Below are 24,546 nucleotides of genomic sequence, written 5' to 3' on the forward strand. Positions count from 1 at the left end.
AGTCTTTCCACCTACCACCTCTAGGGAGCTCATTAAGAAGGAGGGCTTGGGAGAAGAGTAAATACTGTGGAAACCCAGGATTCCAGGGTGACAAATTTCTTCATATCTCTGATACTTAGTGGCTTCTTATTATTGTGATTTTGAAGGGGGTTGAGGGAGATGAATAGAGAAGTCTTGGACCTTCTCCATTGGAGGATGATGTGTGGTATCATGGAAAGGATTCCTTGGCTCTAGTCAGCCAATTAGTTGTGATTTGGGGCAAACTCTTAGCCTTTCTGAATTTTAGATTTGTCATCTATAAGATGGATTTTTTTTTAAGTACCTGTGTATCAGAGAGGGTTGTACTAGAGAATTAAATAAGCTCAAGAATAAGAATGTGTTCACATAATAATAACCAGGTATTGAACAATTATGTGGCATTTTATATGCAGCCGTTCAAGCATGGTATCCTTGTTTTCACGAATGATGGAAATGAGGCTTGGCCTCACTAAATAACTTGCCCCAAATCACATAGTTTGGAAGGACTGCAGCTAAGTTCAAATTCAAGGTTGTCCTGCTTCTAAATTCCACACTTACTCTACTTTGTTATGCAGAGACTACATCTGGGAATGTCTTTGATGGCTCTGTCTCAGTTTCTCCTCCAAGGTGCTAGCCCATCCTTAGATATTCTACAAATTTAGCTCCTCTTTGCCTATTCTGGTGGTGAAGACCAAGCTGTTTCTCCACTGGTCAAATGGCTGAATGAGGGTAGAGCTGTATCTTCTTTTCAGTTCACTGATGTGTCCCCTAACATTTAGCCCAGAGTCTGGCTCATGGTGAATGTTCAAAACCATTTGTTAAATTCGTAAATAATATACCAGGCACAGCATTTCTTTTTAAAAATTTTGGGAAGAATTTAAAAAGTAATTCCAAACTGAATGAGTTCTTGTTGCGGTGCTACCAAAATGGTATTTATAAAGTGTTCTAGGACTTAAAGGAATACCTTAATGCCTAGAAATAATAAACAAAGAAACTTAAAGATATTCCTACCATATCTGATGTAATGCAGCCACTGTATCCATCAGTGTCTTAGAATAAGAAAGACAGAAATACCCTCAGAGAGATTTTGCCTTTAATTATGTTGCTTCTTTGATTAAACCTTCAATTCATTGACTCATTCAATACTATGTTAGATGCTAGAAATACATTGTTAAGACTGTGAATCCTTATTCTTATAATCTAGTGGTGAGGGTCATGTGATCATCTAATTACAATATAGAGTGATCAGTCTTATAAGAATGTGAAAGGAGTCTTGGGAGTACAGAAAAACGAGCACTGAATTGATGCTTGGGTGAGGCTAGAAGGTTAGGGATGGGTTGAGAAAGGCATTTAGAGTAGAAATGACAGTTGAGCTGATTCTTGAAAGTGTAAGTAAAAGATGGCCAGAGAGTCATGGGGGAAGAACGTTTAAGGCAGAGGGACAATCTCATGGACAGGCACACCATGTCTGGGGATCTATAAATAGCCAAATGTGATTTGAGCTTAGAGTAAATATTTTGGAGTGACCATAGGAAAGACTGGAATGCAGCCTTGCTGTATTTATTGAAAATAATTCAAACTCCTCAACTTGCCATTCATAGCTTTGCATGAACTAGTCATATTCCTGTTTTTCAACACCCATCAGTACTTTCTGAGGCCATAGACATCTTTGGTTTCTTTCCATTCATAGCACCCAACTGCTGTGTGAATTTTTATGGCTTCACTTATCTACACAGCCTTTCTATCCTTGCTCGCCTGAAAAACTTTGTCTTCCAAGTCTATCCTTCCTCTTACATGAAAGCTTACCATATTTGCTCACCTTTAAGTCTGATTCACTTGACACTTCCTTTGATAGTACTGTCTTCTCTCCACAGTCACATGGAGACTCCCTCCCTACCTGGTATGCTTTTACTTATGTCCTTGCTTCATCTCCCCTGATAGATTACGACTCTTTGAGGGAAGGGCCCATCAGAGTGGGATGAAGCAGACACCGTAGGTTGGTTCACCTAATACTCAATCCAATCCCCCTTCTCCTTGCCTGTCTTTAGAACACAGGCTGTACAAGTTATACATTAGATTTTCAGCCACTACAGCTGGAGGAGGCCATGTGACTTAGTCTCAGTCAATGAGAAGATGTAAACACAAGTCATACATTACTGACCCTTTCCTGTCATCCCCCTGCTATTTTTTAAAAAAATATTTTATTTATTTACTTATTTTTGGCTGCTTTGTATCTTAGTTGCGGTGGGTGGGATCTTTGTTGTGGCACTTGGGATCTTTCATTGCAGCTCTTAGGCTCTTCGTTGTGGCACACGGGCTTCTCTCTAGTTGTGGCACGCAGGCTCCAGAGCACTTGGGCTCTGCAGTTTGCGGCACATGGGCTCTCTAGTTGTGGTGCGCGGGTTTAGTTGCTCCGCTGCATGTGGGACCTTAGTTCCTTGACTAGGGATTGAACCTGAGTAATTCTTTACCACTGGACCACCATGGAAACCCCCCCCCCACCTTTTTTCATTACCTTTAACTATTTTGGTTGGTGCTGAAGCAGCTATCATATGAAAAGAAGAGTCAAGAGATTGAGAGGTATGTTATCACTAACATGGATATAACCACCCCCTCCTCTGCATTAAGTCATTGTAGTAAGGTTTTCCATTACTTTCAGCCAAAAGTGAATCCAAATAATACAGGAACCTTTGTGGGAAATTCAGAGATTGGTAGAGAGATGGATCTAGACAGAGGAGCTACCCACTTGAGCAGAATCCATGTTTGGGGTGGACACAGCTGGGTGTGATAATGAGAGGCCATGAGGGCAGGTGAAGTATTTGCAGGTGACAAGTACTGGGTGACAACTCAGGCAAGTTATTCTCAGGAATGTCCAGTAACAGGGAGACTGTGAACAGGCTATATATTATCTCTTTTTTTTCCCTTTAGTGAATCTTGGTGTATGCAGCCTTTGCTCTAGTCTAGAGTAGTAAAAGGTTCATATTGGATGGGATCTTAAACGTCACTCAGTCCCACTCTTAAAGCAACATTGAGTATTCTCCCAGTTCATCCATGGTTTGTTGGTATACCTCCTGTGGTGGAAAGCTTACTTTTGTCCAGACTACCCTGTCCATCTTTAGGTAGCCCTGGAACTTGTTCAAGTTTGGGATTGTCCTGATCTTATTCCTTCCTTGTACCCTGTGATGGTGGGGACTGAGTTCTTCAACCACTGCAAACATTCTCCTTCTAGCTTTGCAGCACCAGCTGCCCTAGTCTCCCTTTAGCCTCTTACTCATCTAGTTTACAATTCATTTGCTGAACAAGATGGTAGACACATCTAGAGTCTAATGAATACTTAGGCTTTTATTAGCTAAAGTTTTCAATCCTTTCTCAGGTATTCTAATTTAGATTGACTCAGAAGAATGACATTTCACAATTTTTTTTGTTTTGGCTTTTTGCCTTTCAGTCTCCTTTCCCCTTTTAATTAATTAATTAATTAATTATTAGTAACATATAGTTGATTTACAATGTTGTATTAGTTTCTGGTGTATATTATACACACATATATATACATATTCTTTTTCATATTCTTTTCCATTACGGTTTATTACAGGATATTGAATATAGTTCCCTGTGCTATACAGTAGGACCTTGTTGTTTATCTATTTTATATATAATAGTTTGTATCTGCTAATCCCAAACTTCTAATTTATCCCTCAATCACTCCATTTCCCCTTTGGTAACGATAAGTTTGTCTTCTATGTCTGTGAGTCTGTTTCTATTTCATAAATATGTTCATTTGTGTCATATTTTAGGTTCCACATGTAAGTGATATCATATGGTATTTACCTTTCTCAGTCTTATTTCACTTTGTATGATAATCTCTAGGTCCATCCATGTTGCTGCAAATGGCATTGTTTCATTCTTTTTTATGGCTGAGTAATATTCCATTGTATATATATTCAATATATACCACATCTTCTTTATCCATTCATCTATCAATGGACATTTAGGTTGTTTCCATGTCATGGCTATTGTAAATAGTGCTGCTATGAACATCGGGGAGCATGTATCTTTCTGAATTAGAGTTTTCTCCATGTTTATGCCCAGGAGTGGGATTGATGAATCACATGATAACTCTATTTTTAGTTTTTTAAGGAATTTCCATACTGTTTTCCACAGTGGCTGCACCAACTTACATTCCCACCAACAGTGTAGGAGGGTTCCCTTTTTCTCATATCCTCTCCAGAATTTATTATTTGTAACTTTTTAATGATGGCCATTCTGACTGATGTGAAGAGGTATCTCATTGTAAATTTGATTTGCATTTCTCTAATAATATCTGATGTTGAACATCTTTTCATGTGCTTTTTGGCCATCTGTATGTCTTCTTTGGAGAAATGTCTGTTTAGGTCTTCTGCCTATTTTTCGATTGGGTTATTTTTTTTTTTTGTTATTGAGTTGTATGAGTTGTTTTTATATTTTGGAAATTACTCCTTTTCAGTTGCATCATTTGCAAATATTCTCTCCCAGTCTGTAGGTTGTCTTCTCTTTTTGTTTATGGTTTCCTTTGCTGTGTAAAAGTTTAGAAATTTGATTAGGTCCCATTTATTTATTTCTGCTTTTATTTCTAGTGTCTTGGGAGACTGACCTAAGACGCACATTTTTTTAAGCTTTACTGAGGTATACTTGAGAAATAAAAACTGTGTATATTTAAGGTGTACTACTACTTGATGTCTTGATATATATATACATTGTGAAATGATCACCACAATCAAGCTAATTAGCATATCCATCATTTCACATAGTTACCTCTTATGTGTGTGTGTGTGGTGAGAACACTTAAGATCTACCCTCTTAGCAAATTTCGAGTACACAGTACAGTATCATTAACTTTAGTCACCATGCTCTACATTGGATGGCAAGAATTTATTTGCCTGACATAACAGAATCTTTGTACCCTTTGGCCAACTTTGCATAATTCTTAACAGTTGGGACATTACCAATCAAGGCACATTTAATGCTCATCAGGCACATATTATTTTCTCATAGTTTCATGCACTACCTTTCACTACCACAAATAACATGCACTGAGTGCATTCCGAGGTTCTGTGCTGATTGCTTTACATTCAGCACTGCATTCAGTCTTTACAATAGCCCACTGAAGGATATACTATTATTACACCTATTTATTTTTGGCTTCCACAATAAAAGCTTATTTCTTGCTGACACAAAGTCCAATGTGAATGTGATTTCCATGTGGTCCTTCAGGGTCCCAGGATCCCTCCTTCTTGCAGCTCCACCCTCCTCTAATCCCTCAGAGACATCTCTTCAGCCAGTGGTTGGGTTAAGAGAGAGGGTTGCTGGTGGGAGGCTTGAATGTGTCCAGCCAAAAAGTAGTGTGCAGTCTTTCCACCCACATTTTTTGGACTAGAGCTCAGTTACATGGCCACACTTAACTCTAACAAAAGCTGGGAAATATGGGCTGCCTGTGTTCCCGGGAGGAAAAGGCCATGGATTTGGGGTGTTATTTCAGTAAAGCCTGAATATGGAAAGAAGCAGAAGTGTAGCTATGTGTGAGTGTGTGAAGGAAAGCATTTTGGGCAGTGAAAATGGTCAATTCAAAGGTCCTGGGGTGGGAGCAGTCCATGTTAATTTAAGGAAAACCAGAGAGCAGTGTTTTTGCGGGGGAGTAGGTCGGGAGAATAGTAGGATGGGAAGGCGGAAGGGTATGGGACCAGATCATGTAGGATCTGGTAGGCTGTTACAAGACTTTGTCTATTTCTCTGAGTGCAGTAGGAAGCGTTGGGTCATTGCTTGGTTTTTAGCAGAGGAAGAACATGATCTAACTTACATTTTTGCTCCCAAAATTTTATGTTGAAAAATTTCAAATTCACCTAAAAATGGAAAGATTAGAGCAATGAATACATATCTATCCTTCACACAGATCCACTGATTATTAACTTTTTGCCACATTTGCTTTATCCCTGTCTATAAATTTCTATAGTTTATTTTTTTGCTGAACTGTTTGAAAGTAAGTTGAAGACAACATGGGACTTCCGCTTTAAAGACTTCAGCAGGCATCTTCCACACAACCCCTGAATCTTAATTGTATCCAAGAAAATGAACACAAATTCTACATGACATCCAATCTGTGGTCCAATTTTTCCAATCTAGACTCCAATCAAGGTGAATGTGTTGCATTATGTTTCTTTTGTCTCTTTTAATAACAGGAACCACCCCCCCCCCTTATTTTTTTGGTTTGTTTGCTTTTCCTGACACTGCAAAGAGTTCAGGCCAGTTACCTTGTTGACTGTTTCATATTCTCTATTCATCTGATTGTTTGCACATGATTATATTTACATTAAACATTTGTTGACCGGAATGGGAATACTGCATAGGAGATATTGTGTACCTCTGGTTCCACTGCATCAGTAGGGACACAGGGTCATTTCTCTTTATTGGTCATGTGAATGTGCTTACTTTGTTAAGGTGGTGACCAGCAAATCTTTCACCATAAATGCAAAATTTCTCCTTTGTATTTAATGAGAAGTCAATAGTGTGGTATTTGAGACTGCTTGACTATCCCGTTTTTTTTCCCCAACAACCTTCTACCTGATGGTTGTATCTTAGCTTTAGGTTAATGACTCTTGCCTGAAAAAATCATGACATTTTTCTATTTTACCCATATTACTTGTGAAGAAGCTGAAGTTCAGAGAAATGAAGTGACTTTCCTTAGATCAAAGGGCTGGTAAATGATATGGATAAGATTCAAACCCAGAGCTGTTTAAGCAGAGTCCATGCTCTCGACCACTATATTACTTTTCTACTTCTGCTCTAACAAGTGACCACAAACTTCATGGCTTAAAGTGACACAACTATATTCTTTTATATAATTCTGAAAGTCAGAAGTCTAAATTGAAAGTGTCAGCAGGGCTGTGTTCCTTCTGGACGCTTCAGGGGGAAACGTGTTTCCTTGCCTTTCTCAGTTCCTCGAGGCCATCTGTATGTCTTGGCTTGTGGCTCTGTCCTCATATCACATTGATCTCCTGCTTCTGAAGCTGAATCCGGCCTCTGTACCCCGACACGGAATGAAATCTTGGAGGCAGAGTTTTGGGTGAAGCAGAAAAGAATAGCTTTATACCTTTGTCAGGCAAAAGGGGCCACAGCAGGCTAATGTCCTCAAAACTGTGTGCCCCAACCGGGAGTCGGTGGTGAGAAGTTTTATAGTAATGGTTCAGATAGGGCACGATCAGCTCATGGACATTCTTCTGATTGGTTGGTGGTGAGGTACGTGGGAGTCAGCATCATCAACCTTCTGGTTTCAACCGGTCAGGGGTCTATGTGCTTGTGGGCAGCAAACAGTCAACTTCTCCCCCCTGGTGGGGGTTTCAGTAGGTGCAGAACAGCTGAAAGATGTTGTTGTATAGATCCTTTGAGGGGGAACCAGGACCCTGCCCCAAGGCTACACTCTTGACCCTTGTCTCACATCCCCTCCCTTCCCTAAATAGCAACTGTTGGAACCTGCTCATTGGAACTCAGGGAAGGTCATGGAGGCTGAATGAAGCCTATTTCCTGTCATCAAGAAATGGGGGACACAGAAAGGCTTTTGTGCCCAGGAGCCCCACAGGGTCCTGCTAGGTATCGGGATCCCATCATCTCTATTGACTTATAGGAGCCCATTTCAGTGGTGACATCTCTCACTGTCTACAGAGAATATGCATGACCGAGGCTTTCAGGGATGTACGGTTTCTTTATTAATGTGTTTCTCAAAGTCTTGGTAGAGGACGTGTCCTCTGGACCCTTCACTGTGATATATAGTTAAGGGGAGGTGACACATAAATATATCCAACATTTCTATGTCTCCATGCTTTCTACAGTATACCAGGGACGTTCTCAACTTTATGTAGTACATGTTTTAGTTAACCATTTGAAGGAACTGTTAGATCCACATTCAGCTGCTTGAGCTAACACAATGAATTCAGATTCTCTGGTTTGTATACCCACATCAATAAATGCAGCCTAATCCAAAATCATTTCCCTTCTTCCCTTGACTAATACCTTTAGAACCCATTCCCATAAATATTACCCATTTTTCTGCTGATATTGAGGTAGGAGATATATGAGCCCCAGGCTAGGTATTTACAACTGGCCTGTTCACACCTCTGGGTTGAGAAGAAGATGAGCTCCAGGCCAGACATCCATTACCAGCTTGCTGCTTACATTTCCTAAAGCAAGAGACAACTGGGCTCCAGATTACATATTTATGACCAGACTCCTGTCTATATTTTGAGATTTGCACCTTGATATAAGAAACAGCAATAGAAATAGGGTAAATAACTGGACATTTGGACACTTTTATGGCAGGGACAGAGAGGCGCTAACCCTGTTAATCTTCCTGAATTGGGAGACTGGAATACCAAGTTGTACACTCTAAATATATGTTGTTTATTGTCTGTTATCTGTATCTCAATAAAAGTTCTTAAAAAAAAAAAGATCAAGAGGTCATACACTCCCCATCTTTGGGACAAGGGAGACACTACGCATGCGTAAAAGCCTTCATGGGGTCAAAAAGGCAGGGGATGCCAGACCATAATAAGTCTTGCTATCTGTCTCACAGAGGCCTTTGTGATAGGATCCATCTTAATTGAGGGGTGCGTGCGCACCCAGGGGAGGGTCCAGAGGCAAATTAACCCTGGGGTCAAAACAATATGATTAGCCAAGAAGAAGACAAAGACCCAGAAGACTACCCCTTTATAAAGAATTTAAACTCCCCCAAAGGCGCGACTCTGGGGACTCTCTCCCTGAGCTCGCCCCTGCATCTTTCCGCATGTACTTTACTTTTCCAATATACTTTTTTACTTTTCTTTTTACCTTCCGCCTCCTCGCCTGAATTCATTCTTGAGAAGGCAGGCAAGAACTAGGGACCCAGGCCCTAGCCACTGGCCCCTGTGGTCCAGTGGTTAGGACTCCTGGTCTGGGAACCAAGAATCAAGATCTTGTTTCTGGCTACTGCTCCCTGCTGCTTGTTGCAAGCTGCCACTTACTGCTGCCTGCGTCCGAAATCAATATGGTGGTAACATCTGTTCTTTCATTGGGTGTGGCATCTTGGGGCAGACTTGGTAATTCTCCTGCTGGTTCTGCCAAGATCTGAGTTACATTATGAATCTGGAAACAATGAGGGATGGTAGAAATCAGTCTTGAGAAGAATTAGCATTTCCTTGGAGGATGACTGCCCCAGGAAAAGTTATTATAGCCTGTTAGGGCAAGGGGCAGATAACTTCCTCAGAGGGAGGAGAAAGCACTGCAGATCCTGGCAAAGGAGGCTCAATGGCATTTGGGGCTTCCATGTACTCAGACTCATTGCAATCTAGCAAAGGTTTCCCAGTCCAACTTTCAGGACATCACTCTTTTTCAAAACAATACCCTAATTTAATGTAAATGACAAGGCTGTAAATTCAATTTGCATTATAATACAGTCACCTACAGGATGAGATTGTGGGTTTGGTTTTTAGAAATCTTGATCCTGTGAAAGAAGAAAGAAGAATTTTTTTTCAGGGAAATCATAAACTCTTTTAGCTTTCTATTTATGTATTGAGGCTGGGATTTAAAATGTTGACCTTGTCATATTCTTTCTCAAAGTTTATTTTACTCTGAAGCAGCCAGTCCACCCCACACTGCTATCGTCTTTATTTCCATCATAACATCCTATTGCTGATGCTACTTGGTCTCCCAAGGGATTGTAACTCTGTTGCCCATGGGTTTCATGAGTAAACAGTGTCCCGTTTCCCATAGCCACGTGGTCATTACTACCTTCAGATCTAAGTAGATTAGATAACCAATTCCAGAGTCTCATATTTGAATTTCCATTTCTTTGGAGCCACTTTTGAAATGGAAAATTGTATCAGTCAGTTAGAAAAACAGATGTTATTCTGTGTTCCTGATATAATGTTTTAATATAGAATTTGGGGCTCACAGAATTGTTGAAAGAATGAGAGGAGCAAAGTTCAGAGAAGCTTCTGCTAGAAGTAGGAGAGATTGATACTGAAGATCTCTGTCAGAGGCACCAAAGCAGATGGTTCTCATAGGCTTGTCTGGAAGATGCTGCAACTCTTGAGAATCTCTGAGAAGCTTCCACCAAGTGCTTTAATCTGTGGTGGCAGTACAGGTTTTCATGAGTTTCTGTTGAAGGCCTGGACAGAACAAAAAAGCTGAGTAAGGGAGAATTTGCTCTTTCTGCCTGACTGTCTTCAAGATGGAATGTTGGTCTTCTCGTCTTTGGACTCAGGCTCAGACAGACTCTATCTACTACACCACTGGCTCTCCAGCTTGCTAATTGCAGATCTTGGGACTTCTCAGCCTTGATAGTCATGTAAGCCAATTCCTTATTTTATATCTATATATCAATATCTTTTTGGTTTTTCAAAATTAATTAATTTTATTTTTGTCTGCATTGGGTCTTTTTTGCTGTGCACAGGCTTTCTCTAGTTGGGGCAAATGGGGGCTACTCTTCGTTGCGGTAAGTGGGCTTCTCATTGCAGTGGCTTCTCTTGTTGTGGAGCACCAGCTCTAGGCGTATGGGCTTCAGTAGTTGTGGCTCACGGGCTCTAGAGCTCAGGCTCAGTAGTTGTGGCTCATGGGCTTAGTTGCTCCGTGGCATGTGGGATCTTCCCGCACCAGGGATCGAGCCCATGTCCCCTGCATTGGCAGGCGGATTCTTAACCACTGCACCACAAGGGAAGTCCCTCTTTTTGGTTTTGTCTTCTCTGCAGAACCCAGACTAATACAGAGTCCAAGCAGAGTAAAGATAGCCTCTATGCACAGGACAGGCAGGTATAGAATATTAGAGCATGAAAAAGGGAAGAGAGTTTCCAAGATGAGGACAGCCTGCCATGAGATGTTGGAGTTCAGGTGGAGTGAGAAAGAAGGCTTCTATGCCAGGAGGAAACCCAATGTGAGGAGTCAGAATCCAAACAGGAGGAGACAGGTGCTACTGTGAAGAAGCAACCCAGTATGAGGAATCAGAGATCAAACATGGTAAGAACGGTGTCCATGCTTGAGGGCAACACAGAATTAGGTGAGAAGGACATCTATGTGAAATACATCATACAGAGGGGAGTCAGATCCAAAAATGGGCGAGGATTAACTTGGCCTTTGCTATTGATCTCGGGTGGCTGTGGCTTGTGGCAGCTTGAGGCAGGATCTCAGTTTCCTGATCAGGGCTTGAACCCGAGCTGCGTTGGTGAATCCTAGCCACTAGACCACAAGGGACTAGTAGCTAAGAGTAGGGCTCTGGCTCTGTCTGCTGTGAGGAAGGAATTCAGCAAAGAGACAGAAAACAGTGAAATAAGTAAAGTGTTTATTAGGAGAAAAAGGTGCGTGTGGTTAGACACATGGGTGGGCTCAGAGAGAGAGAGTTGCACACCTTTGGGGTAGTTTAAATCACTTATATGGGGGCAGTTCTTCCAGGTTCTCTGGCCAATCACCTTTCTTTATCTGCCTCTGAGTCCATATTTGGTCTGACTCAGGGCCCTCCCCTGTCTGTGCGCACGTCTTCTGGCCAAGATGGGTTCCAGCTCAAGGGTTTCTGGGAAGCTGACAGAATATATTATGGTCTGGTGCCCCCCTCCCTCTCTGGCCCCTGAGGAAACTTTCTGCACATGCGTAGTTTGGGAGGTCTCCTTGCCCTCAAGAATGAGAAATATGTGGTCTCTTTATCTTTTATCCAAGCAGGACTCAGCTTCTCCTTGCTCCTGCCATTATCCTTATCTTGGAGTAGCTGTCCACAGGGGACAGATTCCAGCTGCTCAGCCTGGGGCCCATCTATCTCCTGCCTCATGGTGAGTCTGAGTAGGGTGAAGCTGGCATCCCTGTTGGGAAACCTGGCTTTTAGAGAAATGACTGATTCTAGGACTGGAGCAGAGAAAGTGCAGGATGAGTCTGGACCATCTGGATGTGATAGAAGGCAAGAAAGTGCTCAAAGAATGGTGGGAACATATCAAAGGACACAGAAGTAATAACTTGTAACTCATTGGATAAAGTAAGAAACCATAAGTCTATACCAACAGAGGTAAATGAATAGATGGGAAGAATCTGATGAGGAATGAGATATTTATATAATTTCAGACTGCCTCCCCGTAAAGTCTCTATTGCTTATTCTGTTCTTTTCTCCTAGCCAGCTTTCTCAAGGCTTGTTTCATGTCTTTGTTCCTAAGGCTATAGATAAAAGGGTTCAGCATGGGGATTACCACAGTATAAATGACAGTGACCACACGGTCCTTCGTCACTGAGTAGGTGGACGAGGGGCGGATGTACACTGAGATGGCAGTCCCATAGTACAGTGTCACAACCGTGAGGTGAGACCCACAGGTGGAGAAGACCTTGTACCTGCCTCTCCCAGAAGGTACCCTCAGTACGGCGCGGGAGATGTAGATGTAAGAGACAACGATGAAGATGAAGGGGCTCATGATCACAAAGGAGCCCTCCGTGAAGGCCAGGAGCTCATTGACAGAGGTGTCAGAGCAGGAGAGCGTGAGCAGCGGCTGCACGTCACAAAAGAAGTGGTGGATGACGCTGGGCCCACAGAAGGAGAGGCGGGCCATGAGGATGGTGTGGGTGAGCGAGTGGAGGTGGGACACCACCCAGGATGCTGTCACAAGCAGGAGGCAGCGCCTGGGGTTCATGGTTGTGGTGTAATGCAGTGGATTGCAGATGGCCACGTAGCGGTCAATGGCCATGGCAGCCAGCAGGAAGCTGTCGGTGATCGCACAGGTCACAAAGAAATACATCTGTGTGAGGCACTGGGCAAAGGGGACCTTCTTGCTCTTACTCAGCGTGTTTGCCAGCATCCTTGGCACGATGACATTTGTAAAGCAGATGTCCACGAAAGACAGGTTGGAGAGAAAGAAGTGCATGGGGGTGTGGAGGCGGGCATCCCCCCGGATGGCTGCAATGATGACCGAGTTGCCAGCCACATTGACCAGATACATGGCCAGGAAGCTAGCAAAGAGCCACACCTGCTTTTGGGGGTCACTGGTCAGTCCCAGAAGGAGGAATTCAGTGATGTGACTCTGGTTTCCTCTTGTCATTGCTGTCCTACAAGTAGAAAATATAAAGGAATGTTAGGTGTGAGTCCTGGCTTGGTCTCCAGTTATACATTCTGATGAGTGGCTGGTATTGTTGACAGGAGTGTGGATTTTAGTGCCACGCAAGTCTGACTTTCCATTCTGGCTCTGTCACTGATTGACACTAGGCACAAAGTCACCTCCTGAACTTTCCTTTCCTTGATCATAAAGACAGAAATTATGAAATTTACCTCCTTAGGCCAGGAATTCTCTCTTTTTTTGGTTTCCTAAAAACAAATATCAGAATATCTTAACTTCTCCGTGAAGAAAACATAGACATCCTACAGATGGTTTTCCTAGCTCACTCTCTTTGGGAAAAGTTTGTGAAATATGTTTGGGAGTTTGAATAACAATCATATCAGGAGTGCCATGAAATTGGAAAGTCTACAGCCTTCCAGGAGATGAAACTGTATGGTATGGGGACAGAACCACTTTCTGGAACTGTGTGGCATGGAGGCAGACCACTTTCTGGCATCAGGAGAGTGTTTGTCTGATTTAGTTAAACTTTTTATTTCATGTAGGTTGGTGGTATTAAGGATGTCATCACGGAAGTGACAGGTGGATCTCTTGACAGTAGTTTAGTGTTGAGTTGAGTCATAGGTGGTCATCTGAGCCTGAGAACTTTATAAAAGGTGCAGATAGGCTGGCAGTTAACAGTGAGAGGACTAGAGAGCAAAGTTCTGGGCTTCGGGAGCTGGATTCTTGTCTGGAAATGGGCACAGAGGAACAAGATCCAGAGAGAACAAAGCAGGACCCCTGTCTGCAAGGAGTTGTCACTCTGCTCATCAGTTTATAAAGGCAGAGACTCAGCTGCAGTGGAACATGAGCATAAATCAATGAACTGACCTCACGCCCAGGATCAGCCTGGTTATCAGCCAGAGTGGCTTGATGTGGAGTCAGTCACTATGTCCCTGGACTTGGGTTCTTACTGTCCACCTTTCCTAGTATCAGGATTAGTGCCGGACTTGAGGACACAAGCGGGGAGGGTGAAGGGGAAGCTGAGATGAAGTGAGAGAGTGACTCTGACATATAGACACTACCAAATGTAAAATAGATAGCTAGTGGGAAGCTGCTGCATAACACACAGGGAGATCAACTCGATGGGATCCCAGAGGGCTGGCATAGGGAGGGTGGGAGGGAGGGGATATGGGGATATATGTATAAATACAGCTGATTCACTTTGTTGTACAGCAAAAACTGGCACAACAGTGTAAAGCAATTATATTCCAATAAAGAGCTGAAAAAAAGGTTAAAAAAAGACATGAAGGTGAGCGAGAAGTCAACACCAAAGGACACTGAGGACCAATGATTTTTTTTTTTTTAATGTTTTAAGTCCTTAAATGAAATTCTCTGCATTGTTGGTAAGGATCCCTACTGTCTTCATCTCTCTGCACTTTTCTAAGATACAGTGGCATAGGCTCCTGTAGCATCTTTTTTCTCCCCAAAGTGCTTGGAACTCTGGACTAAGGCAATTTCTCCTATTAGGAAGGACACAAGAGACATGATTGATATGGGAGAGGCCCAGGATATTCCTTCTCCTAGAGCATCTGCAAGGGATCTGACTGGCTATTCAACACTGTACCCCGGTTCACCACTGTATCCTTGTAGCAGGTGCCTAAGAAAAATACTGACCACAGTGAGAGTATTTACTACATGCTAGGCACTCTGTGATGGTTTAATCCACCTAAGAACTCAGGCAGTATACAGATAAGGAAACAATTACAGAGCCATTACAGAGATGTTCAATAACTTGCCCAAGATTATGTGATGAGTAAGTGGCTATAATTCCAACCCAAAGCAGTTTGGTTTCAGGGTCCTGTTCTTAACCATTAAACTATATTAATTCTCTGCTTATGAAGTATTTGCAGGCAGAGTAGACTCAGGATAAATAACTTTGACCGCACCTTGAATGACTGGGGTGTGTTGCATAAGTGACCTGAATCAGATTCTTTGGATCAGAAAAATTAGTGGAAATAGCATAGGATTTGGGTTCTAGTCCTGGTTTGGTTACTTACCAGCCGTTCCCCTTGGAAAGTCTTTGTGTCTCATTTATTTTTCTCATGGAAAAATGGAGACATACAATACCCTTTCCATCAGGATGCTGTGGGCATCAAATGAATGAACATGTCTGAAAAGTGCTTTGTTGATGAGTGGATGCTGTATAAGTACTAATTATGTAAATAATATCTAACATAAGCAATATAAAAATAATGCAAAATAATAATTCTCACACTTAATATATAATAGTTGGTTAAGCTGGTTAAGGCAAAAGAAAGTGAGGAAGAGTGTGATTGTGTGTAAAATAGTTGAGATGGCCACGGGAAGCGGAGCAGAGTCGAAGCATGAAGAGCTGCAGAACAAGAGGTATGAGAATTTCCTGGTCAGAGAAGGGGAAGGAACAGAGATCCTAGTGGGCTTCCTGCTTTGTAGAGTCATTACTGCAGCAGCGACAGATAAATTAAGGGGCCTGATGCTGACAGCCTGTCCATGACCAGGTCACTGAGTGGGTTTCAGACAGCCCAGCAAAGCCAGATGATCTTTCTTCACTCAATATTTTTCACTTATTCAAAAGTCATTTGATGTGGGGTAAGAGACTGTTTTGCTATCAGCTCCCCAGCTCTTATATTTCTATGCACCATCCTTGATTCTAAGGCAGGATGCTACTGAGCTGAGACAGTGGGAGGAATGGAGAAGAGGACAGCTTCACTTTTCCATGTCATCTGTCTCCTGTCTCCTCTGGCCCTCCCCCAGAACACGGCTTCAAATCCTTCCACATCCCTTTTCCTGTTTTTCCTCTAACCCATAGTTGATGCTCACCATTGAGGCATAGTGTGAATAGGGAGACCCAGGAGTCCCAGGATTCTTCCTCTTTACACAGAAAAATTCTGCCTTCATGTGTTTTACAGATTCTTTAAAAAAAGATAGTTTTGAAGACAAGCTTTCAGTGCTAAAGAAAAGTTTCAAAACCTAAATTCTGATCTACATCATCAATTTGCAGAGGGCCAATTGAGGCCTCAAGAAGGAGGTTGGTCATTTAATGTTGCACCATGAGTGAGCAGCAGGACTGGTATGAGAGCCCAGGGTTTGGAGAAGGTCATTGAGAGGATGTGACTGACACTTGGCCCTTGTGCTGGACCTGGGCAATCAGAGGCTCTACCCCCCACTACCCTGTCCTTGGAATGTATACTCTGCCTACTGTTCCCACAGTAGAAGCTGTTCCAAGGAGACAGCCTTAGGAGAGGAGGGCATTGTTGAGACCATCTGGGTGGTACACTGACTGAACCCCGTTAAGACCTCCATATAAACTTTTAAGACTCTGGCAGGCAGATGTGGAGATCTCCTCCTCTATGGCCATGCATGACAAACCTTGTAAGTAAGTTCCCTGGCTTATTAAAACTGCCACCTACCATCTGCCTTTTTCTTTGGTCTCTCCCTGCTCTCTGTGTATGGGAGTGGTCAGGGGGCTGGTTTCAGATTTCACCCAGGAAGCTCTTGAGGTTGTCTAACCAGGTCTTAGGAATTTTCTTCTCCTTCACCCTTCTCATGTTTTAGCCTTTCCCACAGCCTGTGTCCCGTGTTGCTCTGAAGTTGGGGTAAAGCCACTGAGGTGGACTCTCTTTAGTGCAAGAGGGGACCTTCTGAAGCCAGGCTGGGATGACAGAAGCTGGACTTTGACCCATCAGCTTCAGTGTAGCTACACTCTTCCTCTGAAAGGGTTGATCCCTTTGCTTGGAGTTTCACCCATTCATAGCCAATCCTCCCTTCTCTTTGTGAATGGAGAAGGGAAACAGAGGTGTGTGGAGGAGTTCGAGGCACTCAGACAAAGAAAGAAGGGAATGGACAGATCATCCACACAGAAAATTAATAAGGAAACACAAGCTTTAAATGACACAATAAATTAGCTTGATTTAATAGATATCTATAAGACATTATATCCAAAAAGAGCAGATTACACATTCTTCTCAAGTGCACATGGAACATTCTCCAGGATAGATCACATTTTTGGTCATAAATCAAGCTTTGGTAAATTCAAGAAAATTGAAATCGTATCAAGCATCTTCTCTGACCACAATGCTATGAGATTAGAAATCAACTGCTGGAAAAAAAAAACTGTAAAAAACACAAACACATGGAGGCTAAACAATATGCTACTAAATAACCCACAGATCACTGAAGAAATCAAAAAGGAAATCAAAAAATACCTAGAGACAAATGACAATGAAAACACAACCATCCAAAACCTATGGGATGCAGCAAAGGCAGTTCTAAGAGGGAAGTTTATAGCATTACAATCCTACCTCAAGAAACAAGAAAAATCCCAAATAAACAATCTAACCTTACACCTAAAGAAACTAGAGAAAGAGGAGCAAACAAAACCCAAAGTTAGTAGATGGAGAGAAATCATAAAGATCAGATCAGAAATAAATGAAATAGAAACAAAGAAAACAACAGCAAAAATCAATAAAATGAAAAGCTGATTCTTTGAGAAGATAAATAAAATTGATAAACCTCTAGCAAGACTCATCAAGAAAAAGAGGGAGAGGACTCAAATCAATAAAATTAGAAATGAAATAGGAGATGTTACAACAGACACCGCAGAAATAAAAAGCACCATGAGAGACTACTACAAGCAACTATATGCCAATAAAATGGACAACCTGGATGAAATGGACAGATTCTTAGGAAGGTATAACCTTCCAAGACTGAATCAGGAAGACATAGAAAATATGAACAGACCAATCACAAGGAATGAAATTGAAACTGTGATTAAAAATCTCCCAACAAACAAAAGTCCAGGACCAGATGGATTCACAAGTGAATTTTATCAAACATTTAGAGAAGAGCTAACACCCATCCTCCTCAAGCTCTTCCAAAACATTGCAGAGGAAGGAATACTCCCAAACTCATTTTATGAGGCCACCATCAGCCTGATACCAAAACCAGACAAAGATACTACAAAAAAAGAAACTTACAGACCAATATCACTGATGAATTTAGATGCAAAAATCCTCAACAAAATACTAGCCAACAGAATCCGACAACACATTCAAAGGATCATCCACCATGATCAAGTGGAGTTTATCCCTGGAATGCAAGGATTCTTCAATATATGCAAATCAATGTGATACACCATATTAACAAATTGAAGGATAAAAACCACATGATCGTCTCAATAGATGCAGAAAAAGCTTTTGACAAAATTCAACACCCATTTATAAAAACTCTCCAGAAGGTGGGCATTGAGGGAACCTACCTCAACATAATAAAGGCCATATACTACAAACTTACAGCAAACATCATTCTCAGTGGTGAAAAACTGGAAGCATTCCCTCTAAGATCAGGAACAAGACAAGGATGTCAACTCTCGCCACTACCATTCAACATAGTTTTGGAAGCTTTAGCCACAGCAATCAGAGAAGAAAAAGAAATCAAAGGAATCCAAATTGGAAAAGAAGAAGTAAAACTGCCACTGTTCGCAGATGACATGATACTATACATAGAAAATCCTAAAGATGCCACCAGAAAACTACTTGGGCTAATCAATGGATTCAGTAAAGTTGTAGGATGCAAAATTAACACACAGAAATCTCTTGCATTTCTATACACTAACAACGAAAGATCAGAAAGAGAAATTAAGGAAACAATCCCATTCACCATTGCAATAAAAAGAATAAAATACCTGGGAATAAACCTAACCAAGGAGGTAAAAGACCTGTACTCAGAAAACTATAAGGCACTAATGAAAGAAATGAAAGATGATACAAACAGATGGAGGGACATACCTTCTTGGATTGGAAGAATCAACATTGTGAAAATGACTATACTACCAAAAGCAATTTACAGATTCAATGCAATCCTGATCAAATTACCATTGGACTTTTCCACAGAACTAGAACAAGAAATTTTATGATTTGTATGGAAACACAAAAGACCCCGAATAGCCAAAGCAATCTTGAGAAGGAAAGATGGATTTGGTGGAATCAGGCTTCCCAACTTCAGGCTATACTACAAGGCTACAGTGATCAAGACAGTATGGTATTGGCACAAAAACAGAAATATACATCAATGCAACAGGATAGAAAGCCCAGAGATAAACTATGGTCAACTAATCTATGACAAAGGAGGCAAGGATATACAATGGAGAAAAGGCAGCCTCTTCAATAAGTGGTGCTGGGAAAACTGGACAGCTACATGTAAAAGAATGAAATTAGAACACTCCTTAACACCATACACAAAATTAAACTCAAAATAGACTAAAGACCTAAATGTAAGGCCAGACACTATAAAACTCCTAGAGGAAAACATGGGAAGAACACTCTTTGACATAAATCACAGCAAGATCTTTTTTGATCCACCCCCTTGAGTAATGGAAATAAAAACAAAAATAAATAAGTGGGACCTATTGAAACTTCAAAGCTTCTGCACAGCAAAGGAAACTATAAGCAAGATGAAAAGACAAACCCTCAGAATGAGAGAAGATATTTGCAAACGAATCAACAAAGGATTAATCTCCAAAATATATAAACAGTTCATCCAGCTCAATATCAAAAAAACAAGGAACCCAATCAAATAATGGGCAGAAGACCTAAACTGGCATTTCTCCAAAGAAGACATATGGGTGGCCAAGAGGCACATGAAGAGCTGCTCAACATCACTAATTATTAGAGAAATGCAAATCAAAACTACAGTGAGGTATCACCTCACACCAGTGAGAATGGGCATCATCAGAAAATCAACAAACAGTAATGCTGAAGAGGGTGTGGAGAAAAGGGAATGCTCTTGCACTGTTGGTGGGAATGTAAATTGATACAGCCTCTGTGGAGAACAGTATAGAGGTTCCTTGTGAAACTAAAAATAGAGTTACCATATGACACAGCAATCCCACTACTGGGCATATACCCAGAGAACACCATAATTCAAAAACCACATGCACTCCATTGTTCACTGCAGCATTATTTACAATCGCCAACACATGGAAGCAACCTAAATGTCCATCAACAGATGAATGGATAAAAAAGATATGGTACATACATACAATGGAATATTACTCAGCTGTAAAAAGCCATGAAACTGGGACATTTGTAGAGACATGGTTGGACCTAGAGACTGTTATACAGAGTGAAGTGAATCAGAAAGAGAAAAACAAATATTGTATATTAACACATATATGTGGACTATAGAAAAATGGTACAAATCAACCAGTTTGCAAGGCAGAAATAGAGGCACAGATGTAGTGAACAAACATATGGACACCAAGTGGGGAAAGCGGGGAGGGTTGGGGGGGGGAATGAATTGGGAGATTGGGATACCAAATTGTACACTCTAAATATATGCTGTTTTTATTATGTTAACTTTATCTCAATAAAAGTTCTTAAAAGGAAAAAAAAAGAAAGAAATAAGGGAGGCAGGGTGGTAAGGATCAGATGACCTGCCTTGTAGTCCCAACTATGACATGAACTTGCTGGATGTAATTGGGCAACTTGTGTTCTTTTTCTGTAAAAATGAGTGTATCAGATAAGAGGGTTTTAAAGTTTCTGACCCTCCAAGGTAGGAATATTCTAGGTTGGATATGGTTGAGGATACAAGCTACTTACTCAGGTAAGGGATGGTGACCTCCAGGGTGGTCTTTGGGGGATCTCAGCACCTTCTCCTCAGCCTTCTTGGCCCTGATGTCTAGAGGAGGATTGGAGGGCTTGGGGCATAGAAGAAATGTTCATATCAGGCTGAGAAAAGGAAAAAAGCCCAGATTCTGGAGAGAGGTGTTCAGATCTGCAGTTTTGGATGCCTGTGATTGTTGCCTCAGCCTAGAGATAAAGTTATCAACTCCTAAAGTGGTCACTCTTCTTCTCCCTCCTGAGAGGTGACCCCTCGATGTAGCCCCTGATACTGGAATCATGAGCCTTTCTTCCATCCCCAGCTATCCACAACCTGACACCTTCAGGTTCCATGAGATGTTAAGGGATAGGGCTTGGAAGTACCTGAGTGTCCTGCACGTGACTTCACCCCAAGGAGACAGGCAGCCTCCCCAGTCACCAACCCCAGGGAGCTCATTAAACACTATGCTTGGAGAGAAGTAGAGACCAAGGAAACTCAGGCTACCATAGCAGTGTTTTTCTTAACATCCCAGATAATTAGTCACTTGTCATTCTAGTGATTTCTAAGGAGACAGAGGCAAATACATAGAGAAAGCCTGGGGCTCCTCCCAAGATGTGGCGGAGAATGTATAGCATCAAGAGAAGAGTTCAGGTTTTCACACAAAAGTTCTTCTTTGTAGATCAGTTGGTGCTGATATAGCCACACCTATCATCCATCCATTAAAAAAAAACACTTAAAAAACTATACACACATAAAATTTACCATTTTCACCATTTTTAAATGTATTAAGTGGCATTAAGTACATTAACACTATGGTGCAACCATCATCACCATCCACCTCCAGAGCTTTTTCATCATCCTGTACTGAAACTCTGTACCCACCAAACAAGAACTCTTCATTACTCCCTCTCTCCAGCCCCCGAAAACTATTGTTCTACTTTCTGTCTATGAATTTGATGATTCTAAGTACCTCATGTAAGTAGAGTCATACAGTATTTGCCCTTTTGTATCTGGCTTATTTCACATTTCTTATTTCTAAGTTTACCCAATTTATTTGGAGTGGACGTCCGTCTTTCATGATTCAGAAAACTTCTAATATGCCAGTTTCATTTGTTATAGTAATTTTAAATGTAGATAATGCAGCTGTGGGTTGAGAAACTGAATCTTCATATCTCCTTCTTTTGAGCCAATGATCCAATTTGAGTCAATTAAATATAATAAAAATATAACCAAATTTAAAATTTTAGAATATTAAAATTAAAAAATTAAAAATTTAAATTATAAAATACTGAGATTTCAATAAAATTTTAAAACAGAGGTTTTGAAAAATTAAAAAATATTAATATTATTATGAAACAAGATAAAGTATACTTACTTCTTACTGTTTCCATGTAGGTGCAAAAAAATACCAGACTCCAAAACAACAATTTATTAGATGATAATGAGGTTACAGAGATTGTAGTGTGTATAAACAAATAAAATCAATAAAACCACAGAAGTACTAAAACCAAACAGAGTTTATCTTAGATACAAAATTAAGATACAGAAATCTGTTGCTTCTCTATACACTAACAACAAGCTATCAGAAAGAGATGTTAAAAAAAAACAATCCCACTTATGATTGCATCAAAAAGAATGAAATACCTGGGAATAAATTTAACCAAGGATATGAAAGACCCTGTACTTGGAAAACTGTAAGACATTCATGAAAGGAATTAAATACAACACAAATAAATGGAAAGATATATGGTGCTCAGGGACTGGAAGAATTTATATTGTTAAAATGTTCATACTACCCAAAGCAATATACAGATACCAATATAGATACCAATGGCATTTTTTACAAGACTAGAACAACACCATTTATTGAAGAGACTCTCCTCTCTTCATTGTGTATTCTTGTTTCCTTTGTTGAAAATTTGTTCGTGGGATGTACTTGGTTTTATTTCTGGGTTCTCTGTTCCATTCCATTGGTCTTCATGTCAATACCATACTGTTTTGTTTACAGTGGTTTTGTAATATATTTTGAAATCATGAAGTGTGAGGCCTCTAGCTTTGGTTTTTATTCTCAAGATTGTTTTTTGACATTTTAGGTCCTTTATAGTTCTAATACGAATTTAGGATTTTTTGTCTATTTCTTTTAAAAGGGTAATTGGGATTTTAGGATTTAATAGAAATTGCATTGAATCTGTAGATAACTGTGTATATTATGGACATTTCAACAATACTTGATCTTCCTATCCATGAACAGGTGAAATCTTTCCATTTATTTGGGTCTTCTTTAATTTCTTTTATCAAATATTTTTTTCAGTGTTTAAATCTTTCACCTCCTTGGTTAAGTTTATTCCTAATTAATTTATTCTTTTCATGCTACTGATGGGACTGTGTTTTAAAATTCATTTTCAGATTGTTTATTGTTGCTGTATAGAATCACCAGTGATTTCTTTTTTTTTTTTTTTTTTTTTTTTTTTTTTTTTTTTTACCTTGTACTGTATTTCTTTTTTTTTTTTTTTTTTATTTTATTTTATTTTATTTTATTTTTTTGGGGGGTACACCAGGTTCAATCAACTGTTTTTATACACATATCCCCATATTCCCTCCCTTCCTTGACGCCCCCACCTCGATTCCCCCCCACCCTCCCTGCCCCAGTCCTCTAAGGCATCTTTCATCCTCGAGTTGGACTCCCTTTGTTATACAACAACTTCCCACTGACTATTTTACAGTTGGTAGTATATATATGTCTGTACTACTCTCCCGCTTCTTCTCAGTTTCCCCTTCACCCCCCGCCCCCTCCCATACCTCGAGTTCTCCAGTCCATTCCCTGTATCTGCTTCCCTGTTCTTGTCACTGAGTTCATCAGTACCATTTTTAGATTCCGTATATGTGAGTTAGCATGCAATATTTGTCTTTCTCTTTCTGACTTACTTCACTCTGTATGACAGATTGTAGTTCTATCCACCTCATTACATATAGCTCCATCTCATCCCTTTTTATAGCTGAGTAATATTCCATTGTATATATATGCCACATCTTCTGTATCCATTCATTTGTTGATGGGCATTTAGGTTGCTTCCATGTCCTGGCTATTGTAAAGAGTGCTGCAATAAACATTATGGTACAAGTTTCTTTTGGGATTATGGTTTTCTTTGGGTATATGCCCAGGAGTGGGATTACTGGATCGTATGGTAGTTCTATTTGTAGTTTTTTAAGGAACCTCCAAATTGTTTTCCATAATGGCTGTACCAACTTACAGTCCCACCAACAGTGCAGGAGAGTTCCCTTTTCTCCACACCCTCTCCAACATTTGTTGTTTCCAGACTTTGTGATGATGGCCATTCTGATTGGTGTGAGGTGATACCTCATTGTGGCTTTGACTTGCATTTCTCTGATGATGAGTGATGTTGAGCATCTTTTCATGTGTTTGTTGGCCATCTGTATGTCTTCTTTGGAGAAATGTCTATTGAGGTCTTCTGCCCATTTGTGGATTGGGTTATTTGCTTTTTTGGTATGAAGCTGCATGAGCTGCTTGTATATTTTGGAGGTTAATCCTTTGTCCGTTGTTTCATAGGCAATTATTTTTTCCCATTCTGAAGGTTGCCTTTTAGTCTTGTTTATGGTTTCCTTTGCTGTGCAAAAGCTTTTAAGTTTCATGAGGTCCCATTCGTTTATTCTTGATTTTATTTCCCTGATTCTAGGAGGTGGGTCAAAAAGGATGTTGCTTTGATGTATGTCAAAGAGTGTTCTGCCTATGTTTTCCTCTAGGAGTTTGATAGTGTCTGGCCTTATATGTAGGTCTTTAATCCATTTGGAGTTTATTTTTGTGTATGGT

General features: G+C 40.7%; 1 protein-coding gene across 1 annotated transcript; it reads right to left on the reverse strand.

The window, feature by feature from the left end:
• Nucleotides 1-12,143: 12,143 nt before the first annotated feature.
• Nucleotides 12,144-13,085, reverse strand: LOC130844271 (olfactory receptor 1L6-like). Its single transcript, XM_057720590.1, has one exon. The coding sequence runs from the start codon at nt 13,083-13,085 to the stop codon at nt 12,144-12,146; it is 942 nt and encodes a 313-aa protein (XP_057576573.1).
• Between the last annotated feature and the right edge of the window lie 11,461 nt (nt 13,086-24,546).

The sequence above is a fragment of the Hippopotamus amphibius genome, chromosome 2, assembly GCF_030028045.1.
Source record: "Hippopotamus amphibius kiboko isolate mHipAmp2 chromosome 2, mHipAmp2.hap2, whole genome shotgun sequence".
In the NCBI taxonomy this organism is placed as follows: Eukaryota; Metazoa; Chordata; class Mammalia; order Artiodactyla; family Hippopotamidae; genus Hippopotamus; species Hippopotamus amphibius.